The sequence below is a fragment of the Lathyrus oleraceus genome, chromosome 1 (genome assembly GCF_024323335.1).
Source record: "Lathyrus oleraceus cultivar Zhongwan6 chromosome 1, CAAS_Psat_ZW6_1.0, whole genome shotgun sequence".
Classification (NCBI taxonomy): Eukaryota; Viridiplantae; Streptophyta; class Magnoliopsida; order Fabales; family Fabaceae; genus Lathyrus; species Lathyrus oleraceus.
The window spans coordinates 8,442,065-8,451,569 of record NC_066579.1 but is presented as its reverse complement, the minus strand read 5'-3'; the positions used below and the strand labels follow the sequence as shown (position 1 = coordinate 8,451,569).

General features: G+C 29.8%; 1 protein-coding gene across 1 annotated transcript; it reads right to left on the bottom strand.

Annotated features, from left to right (window-relative positions):
• Nucleotides 1-6,912: 6,912 nt before the first annotated feature.
• LOC127121172 (probable glutathione S-transferase) lies at nucleotides 6,913-8,301 on the bottom strand. The gene is made up of 2 exons (XM_051051782.1): nucleotides 7,869-8,301; nucleotides 6,913-7,546 (listed from the first exon to the last, which is right to left on the bottom strand). Exons 1-2 carry the CDS (start codon nucleotides 8,181-8,183, stop codon nucleotides 7,202-7,204), a joined length of 660 nt encoding a protein of 219 aa, XP_050907739.1. The 5' UTR covers nucleotides 8,184-8,301; the 3' UTR covers nucleotides 6,913-7,201.
• Between the last annotated feature and the right edge of the window lie 1,204 nt (nucleotides 8,302-9,505).

Sequence of the window (9,505 nt, the reverse complement as noted above, 5' to 3'; positions counted from 1 at the left end):
TCAATGAAATTCATCAGACATGAAACTGCCAAAGCAAACACACACGTGGTTACGGTCTTTGACCGAACTAAAGGTTGGTATAGTGTTGTCGAGTCCATGGATCACAAAGAGGGCATGTCGATGGGACAATACAGAGTCGAACTAGATAGAGGTTGGTGCGATTGCGGAAAGTTCCAAGCCTTTTGTACCCCCTGCTCCCATGTCATTGCGGCATGCTCAAAGGTTCGAAGGGATCGATCCTACTTGCTATCTGAAGTTTACAAAGTCGCCAGCCTTTCAAATGTTTATAAAATTAGTTTTTCCGTAGTGGCAAAAAAGGATTATTCGCCAGAATATCAAGGGGACATCATCTGGCACAACGAAGTTATTCGAAGGAAGAAAAATGATCGCCCAAACAGCACCCGGATTCGAACCGAAATGGATACGACGAACAAAATGGTTAGACTATGTAGTTCATGCCGTCAACCAGGTCACAATCATAATAAATGTCCTAGTGTTGGAACGAGCACAACCAGATAAATTTACATGTACCTATATTGCAATATATGAAAAACTAAATTTATTTCATATTAGACGTGTGTGACGAAAGTACCATTACATAAACATTAACACAAATAATTATAACAAATACAATACAAGAACTATGCAATTACAACCATCAAAACAATTTTGAACGTGTAATGCATCATCCTACGAGCGTCTTGGTCGGTCTTAATATCCACCCATCCGTGCACTTCTCCGTTTTGGTTGAACGTGGACACTAGCCATTGTATTCTTTTAATCCGTTCACCCTCTCCAATTTCTCCCTCTAACCAACTGTACAATGTCTGATTAAGACGTGCAAACGTATTTGTGTTCCAAAGTCGAATCTGTATCGGAGCCACAATGGCGGAAAATATTACATCAACATTTCGTTTCTGAATGTATGCAGACATTGTTGAAACAGAGAAAATTGAAATTGATGGTGGTTGAACTAGACAAATTATGGTATTATGAGATGAGTTTGAGTGAAAAATATTGTATCCAAGGCGTGGTATTTATAGAGACGGAACATCAATTATACAAAAACACGTGGATTCCTAAGGGATTGGCGCCCACAATGATATGCAAGCAGGCGCCAGATGAATTGGCGCCCACACAACCAAGCACACATAGGCGCCACTAGCATTGACGCCTCCTCATGAGGGCCAATGCATGCGCCACTAGCATTGGCGCCTCCTCAAGAGGAGCCCAATGCATGCGCCAATGCTATTTGCGCCTCCTCTTCATGCATTAGGGATGCGCAAATTCAGCATCAATTCATCTGACACATCCTCTACCAAACCTGGTTATTTTGGTATTTTTTTTGAATTATTGGTTATTTTCGATTTTTTTATTTAAAAATGGTTATTTTGAAAAAAAATTCTCAACTATTTCGTTCTCTTTAAAATATGTCAACTATTTCGTTCTCTTAAAATTTTAGGTTTTTCTAAAAAAGCCCAAAATATGAATTTTTCTTTTTTCAAAATCTTAATTTTTCTAAATATGAGTTTTTTAAATCTGATTTTTTTTTTAAGTAATATTGGGTTTTTTTTTATTGATCTTTTTTTAATGTCAACACAGAAAACTAGAGATTTTGAAATTTCAAAAAAGAAAAAAATGAATTAATGAGATAAATAAAGGGTAATTAGTAATTAAATTAAAATCCAATTAACAAGATAAGATAAGTTATTAATAGATTCAATCTCGTTGGTCTTTTTCTTGTTGGATAAGATTAATCGCTAAAAACATATAGCCATTACTTTCATAAGAAAGAAGATGGATGAAGACAAGTTAAAAAGTGATTTTACTAAATTTGTATGGTTCTTTTGGATAAAATTATTAGTTGACTGATAAGGTAATTCATAGTTTATAGATTATAATTGATAGTTTATAATTGTTAATTTATAATTTATAACTGATGACCGATAATTTATAGTTGATATATTAATTGAAGTGTTTGATAAAATTAATGATTTATTTAATAAATAAATTAAAATGACATAAAAAATATTTAATATATAATTGTTTTATTTTAAATTAAAACAAATTATAAAAGGTAGTAATAGATTTTAGTTAAAATAAAAAGGACAAAAATGAAAGGAAAAAAGATAAGATATAAGATAAAATGTTATTTAAAATAGGGTCTGAAAAATTAGTTATAAACTAATAAAATAAGTTATAAGCTTGTGATGAAAAGAATCTTATCAAACTTGTTTTTTTACTGTCATATGATCTTATAAACTATAAATTATAAGCTCAAAAAATATCTTGCTAAACATAGCATTGATTAAAAAAGATTGTATTTATAAACATTAAAAAATTATATATTTTTATTACCTGATGACTTGCAATTGCAGGTCAAAAACAAACTATGGTGAAAAAATGATTTATTTGAATGAGTTTTAATTTTTAGTTCTTAAAAACTATTGTATAAATCAATTTTTAAAAAGAGTTCTGAAGAAAAAAAAGAATAAAATAAATTGGTAATTTTATTTTTAAAATTAATTTTTAATTTAAACAATATTACAAATTTGTCGTTAATAAAAATGTAGCACTTTTTCTTGTTTTTTCTCCTCTATAATTTTCAAAATTAAAAATCAAAAATCAAAATCTATAAAATCTTTTATAGTTTTTTGATTTTTAAAACTCTCAAATAAAAAATAATTTTTAAAAATGATTTTATAAAATTAAACTACCATTGTTTTCAAATTTTAAAAACTAAAAGACAGTTTTACAAAAACAAATCAAACGGATCCAAAATCACTAGTGAAGCTTAATTACAATATTGAATTATTGTTTGGAAAAAGTCATTACTTGACAAAAACGTTAATGTCTATCTTTAAGACACTATATGGGACATTGAGTGAGAAGGTTTTTTTTTACGGTGGTGACACCTTTAAGTATCTTAATATTGGTTTGATTCCTTTTTACATGTAGTTTTTTACTTGTGAGACATATGATAGCTTCAAATTTGAAGTGGAGTGTCCTAAACTTGTGGTTTGGGGAAAGAGATGCATTGAGAAAAAAATGTTTCAAAATCACTTCCAAATTATGAGATTGATTAGAAGAAGTTTGTGAATTCAATATTTCAATATTTGAAAGTTAACTATTATATTGTAATAAATAATATGGTCTGCTGAGTATGTTTATAATATAATATTCAGAATTAGGGAAATACTAATGTTGTTATGGTTGTTGAAAACTATTGTGAAATGATGAAAAAAAAAAGAGTATTATCAATTTTTTGATTAACAAGAAAATCACGAAGTAAAAGAAAAGAGAGATGAGAAGAGAAAGACAATTTAAAGTGGTTAAAAACTGGATTCTTGAGTCAATTGCACATTAAAAAACAACGTTTATAATTGAATCTCAACCACACCATTTTCTCCCTTTGATTAGGATTTTCAGGGATTAATGGAGAAGTGATGACTAGTATGTTATATATAGGAAAACTAAATCCTAAATTTAAACTAACATACTAAATAATTAGCCCAACAGACTAGTCTAATTTGATATGCTAACATAAACAACAAGCTAACATATTTCAACAGCTACATTAGCTCTTTGACTGCAACACAGTTTACTACAAAGCTAGCTTATAACCCATAAGCTACAAATTTGCACCTTGGAACAAACACTGAACCACGAAAACAACTGGTTGTTATTATGCAATCCTATCAGCTGCATACAGTGGAAAAACTTGCAACTTGACAATATCTTGGTGATCATATCAACAACATTGTCCTCTGTCGAAACCTTCAACACTTAGATTTCTCCACACTCAATTATCTCTCTGACGAAATGCAACCTCACATCGATTTGTTTGGTTCGCTCATGATATGTTGATTTCTTTGACAAGTATATTGCATTTTGACTATCACATTTAACAATGATAACTTGACCTTAAAACATTTATAAGTGGAAGAATCCACACACTTATCACCTTAAGATTTTGGGTGAATATGTGGTGTATCTCTCACAAAAGTGTTGCTCTAAAAGAAGAAGTCTCACATTGTTCAATTCTCTTTAGTGAAAAACTCCTCCAATAATAAAATCTGATTTTAACTACCAATTAAGTCTAATTTCAATCACCATTAAGAGATCACACCAATAAAAAACACTCATCTTAAATATCCTTTAACAGGCCTTGAGTACAGAATAGACAGAGATAATATATAACAAAATGATCACCAAAGAAAAATATATATGCATTCATATAGCATTCAACTACGACTTTATTAGCCCTTGATATACTTTTACAAATACCTGATCTTTGAAAAGGATCAGAAGGAAACAAAGGAAAAAGTGGATGATTATTTCAACCTTCATCAACATTTTCAATTATATTTAGTGACTTGCAAATGGATTCTTCCATTTTACTTGATACCCTTTTTTTTCTCTAATGTCATTAAGACCCTCATGCCATAATGATTTGACCAGAAATTTATCAGAATCATCATTATTGAGATAGAAGACTTCAAAAAAAATAAAATAGAATTGGACACAGAAGTGAATGGCTAAGGTGTATTGTCGGTGTTGTCATTATATAGAAAGGGTTGAGAATCGTGAAAAATAAAATAACAATAAACAATTGAACTAAACAATGAGATTGTTAAGAAATATGGTTGTGCCTAACTCAACCCTACAAAACCGACTTATAGGATGAGGACTGCCCTCATTTATAAAGACATATTCAGACCATATATTATCCGATGTGTGAATCTTAATACATCCTCTCATGCACAGGACTGAACATCTGGAATGTAAAAATAAATGGTGGATGGCCCGATAGCAAAAACTTAATAGTAGGTGGCCCACTAGATCTTGAACGAGACTCTGATACCATATTAAGAAATATGGTTAGGTCTAACTCAATCCTACAAAATTGATTTATATGGTGAGGGTTGCCCCCATTTATAAACACATGTTCAGACCATTGTCTGATGTGGAACTCTTAACGGTACTCTTGGACGAATATTACTATGCGTAGTGTTACCTTTGGAACTATTTATTTGTTATAAAACACTCACATAAACAAGTATAAAACACATTACATAAAGATTTGGTTTTAGAGAGATCTGATATAACCAAATTTAAAACAACTTCTGAAATGTGGATTGAGGCAACTTGTTGGCCTTCAGCTGCGTTGCTTAGGTACAGATACGTATCCAATGCCTGATACAGATACTAATACGGAGTACAATATTTAAAATAAAATAAAAAAGATACGGGTACATTAATATAACTTTTTTAATGCAATTATAAAAATAACAATGGAGATATATTGTTTAAATAACAACAAAACAATAAAACTACAAAATAATTTGCTTTAAAAAATAATATCGTCGCAATAACATAAATAAATCACACTTAAAAAGTATCAATAAATCATGAAATCATGATTGAATATCAATATTTTCCTCTCCAGTATCATTAAAAAGAACAGTTTCTAGTTCAGATTTATCTATGAGCGTTCGTAGTGCGGTTTGTGTGATTTTGACGTTAAAAGTCATCCGAATTACAAAAGAAAAAATCATGCGGTTTGGTTTGGTTCGGTTGACTTTTAGAAATAAAACTAAAAATTAAACCAAACTAAACCAATAGGGTTTGGTTCAGTTCGGTTGGTTCAATTTTTCACAAAAAAATTATTGAGTCATACATACACATATAGATAAAAATATATTTTGTATTTAGTCATTCATATACTACCAAATAAGAACAAAACTTGAACAATATAATTTCTCATTTAATATGTAAAAATCATATTAGTCAAAAGTGAAAAAATAAATATAAAATAATAGCATAAAACAATATTAAAAATATCATAATGAAAGCAAAATAATAGAGGAGATGAGAGATTAATGAAGATGAAAAAGAAAGAATGAAAGAGATGGAAGATTAGAGAAGAAAGGTGCGATAAAAATAAAATTGGAAAGGGAACAATTGCATAAAAATGAGAAGGTGAAAAATAAAGAATATAAGAGAGTTGAGATTAGAAAAGAAAATGCAACATATATATGACGAAGAAGGTGTGATACTGTTATGAGAGATTTTAGAAGACTGAAACTGAAACTCTAAATGCGAGGAAGAGAAAATTGTTCGTAATCATAAGGTTAAGGCATAATAGATTTAAGTTTTTGTTGAATGTCAGTTAAGTGAAATTTCGGTTGTACATAATGTGATTTGATTCGGTTTGGTTCAGTTTGCAAAATATAAATCGTAAACCGAATTGAATCGTATGATTTTGTTAAAACATGACCCAAATACATCTGAACTAAATACATTTTTTTTGCGGTTTCAATTTGATTTGGTTCGACTTGCAGTTTTCTACTGGGTTGCTTGGGTTTCGAACACTCCTAGACTCATCGAGAAAAAGACTAGCACCTTCAAGAATACAAACTATATCAAATAGATTTCATTCATCACCACCAATATCCCACATTTTTGTTGCTCCTTCATTATAAACCTTACTATTTTTTACGAGAAGACATAATTTTGTATGAACAAAACTTAATTCCTCAACCCTCTTTTAATTAAACCTGTTCCTTTTCAATGAGTGAATAAATTCATATGTGCTCCAATTTCTCTCGGTAGAAGATGAAGAATTTGATTGAGAAATAATTTTTTTATTTATAATTAATTTAATTTTTACTCAATAAAAAGTCTAAATTATACCATCCAATTTTTTTTTTAAAAAAATTTGAGTACGTGGTACTAAATATGTATTGATTGGTCTATCAACTTTAAAAAAAAAAAATTGATACGTGGCTTCGATGCATACCATACGATCGATACCCGATACGGGTAATCTATCTAAAATAGAGTACCATTGCTTCACATGACCAAATCAGATTCCAATTATGAACAATAAATACTTTCTTTCACATTACATTCCATTAAAAGAACAAACAGATCAAAGATCAATCACAACTTCAAAAAAATTCCAAACCTTTCCTACTAAAAGCATAGAGCTTGACACATCAAAGTGCCTTTTTATTACATAACTGTGCTATCATAAAGGATAAAATAACTGAAATAATTTAGTGCGGGTCCTGATTCGGGGTAAGAACGAGAATAAGCCACTGCAATTTTGGGAGAAGCTGCATTTGAAACTTGAACAAAAACAAAACAGCATCATGATTTTGCCAAACTCACCATTTATTAAAACATAATACCCAACCTACTCAATGCCCATCATCTTCCTCATCTCCACAATGAACTGATAGACCTTATCCTGATCAGGAATAGACTTTGAAAAACTCTCAATCTTGATACATCTCTTAGCCCAACCAATGAACTTGGGACACTCCTTCTCTATATTGATGTTACCAAAGGTCTCATAGCCTTTAAACCAAGCGTAGAATGGAATAAGTGCAACATCCACAAAACCAAGTTTGTCTCCACCAAAATAACTCTTGTCTCCCAACTCTTGCTCCAACAATTTGAGGACTTCTATGAATTCCTTCTTTGCAGCTTCTAGCTCTTCTCCTTTTTTAGTCCAAAGGTTCTTTCCAGTTTCATAGATCTATTTCACAATGAAAGTCTAAAATATAAATAAACAGTTTTTATAACTTTCCATAATAAGTTAGAAAAACCTATTTATAAAAACAAAATAGGAATGTCATAAATAGGTTATAAATAGTTTTTGTAAGATTTTCCAGAAGTGGGTATGTTCCAGCCAGACACTATGATGTGACACAGCCTTAATACTTAAAACGGAAAAGAATAAAACTTTCACCAACTAGTGGGAAAAGGATCTAAAAAGGCACAATGATGAAGAAATTCTAAGCAACAAAGAATGACATGCAATGAATCATGGAATAAGGGTGTAAATTTAATTTATATACCTTCTTGTCACCAAAATCAGCCCAAAATCTAGCCTGTGATTTCTGATAAGGATCAGAAGGCAACAAAGGAGATTTATCATTCCAAACCTCGTCAATATACTGAAGAATAATAAGAGATTCACAAATGGGTTTGCCATTGTGAATGAGTACAGGAATTTTCTTATGAATAGGGTTCATTTGTAATAACAAAGGGCTTTTGTTCTTCAAGTCTTCATCTTTGTACTCATACTTAATACCCTTTTCAGCAAGGGCTATTCTGAGCCTGATTCCGAACGGACTTGGCCAGAAATCTAGAAGAATCACTTCATCGGCCATGGCAATGTAGTTAGAGAATAACAAAGGAAGAAGAATAAAATGTTACTTGTGGAAGAAGAAATGAGTGGCTGTGGTAAAATAAACAAGGCTTAGAACTCTATTTATAGAGTGATATTTAGAGTGAAAAAAGGTGTAGATGTGAAGTTTGTGGAATGTAGAAGAGTGAGCTAAATGTAGAAAAACGTAATTTTGTAAATGCAATGGGAAAACGAAAATATAATAGGACAAATCCAAATTATATGTTCCAAAATTAGCTAACAAGTGAGATTTGTTCCATGATTTTCTTAAAAAAATATTGACTATTTCGCTTATGATCAAATTATATGTCCTGGATTACTAGTATTATGTATGAAAAAATTATATATAAAAAATTATATATATATACTAGGTTGACAAATAAAAAATCGTTATAATCTATACTTAAGACATTATCTTAAATCTTAAGGTAGGTGTGAGTGTAATTTTCCTAATTAATTATGATGTTAGATGGATATCAAATTTTCTAACAAAACCTTATCAGTAAATCTTTTCACCTTTTATAAGGTAGGGGTTGATTACCTTATAAACCATGAGGTATTATCTGTATAAGCCTTGAGGTATTTAATATATAAATCTTTTCACCTCATACATAATACTAGGATGATAAAACGGATGTGCATCGGCATGCATTTTTTTATTTAATTGGTTAAGGTTTTAATCTTGTATACTTAATATGCTCTCTTGGATCTTTTTTTTAATAAATTTTTACAGACGTAAACATTAATATAATATATATATAATATTTGCGGCTCCATTCCACCTCACTCTTATTATTTTCATAATGAAAGAAAGTTTTAAATTCGAACACTCAATTATGTTTGTCCTGATACATCCTACTTTTTTGAGAATTTTTATGAGACGAATTTAAATGAGTCAGACATGTTTGTTTGTCATCTTTAATACAATATAACAAGTATATATATTTTAATAAATTTGTTATAGTTTGTCGTAAATATTATCGTAAATAATTTGTATAAATATTTACGACAAACTATATTGCTCTTAACTGTCGTTATAATTTTTAGATAAATTTATAATTTTATTCCCTTAATTTTATCTGAGATTTATGTATTTTATCTCAGTTTTGATCTTCTTTTATATTTTTTATAAAAAATTGATGAGATACGGTGATTTATCATTTAAAAATATAATTTAAAAAATACAAATATCGTTCAAATTTGAAATGGAAAAATCAATTTTGTGAACCGGTTTAAATAGGAGAATATTAAACCTAATCTTCATAAAGAAAAATAATATAAACTCTTTCATTTTAGATGAAAAAA

What these genes read in the sequence shown, in the direction of transcription:
- LOC127121172 (XM_051051782.1), bottom strand. Translation starts at nt 8,183, where the DNA reads ATGGCCGATGAAGTGATTCTTCTAGATTTCTGGCCAAGTCCGTTCGGA. An exon ending in CTGATTTTGGTGACAAGAAG is followed by an intron (nt 7,547 to 7,868) that starts GTATATAAATTA and finishes ATTGTGAAATAG; the next exon opens with ATCTATGAAACTGGAAAGAA.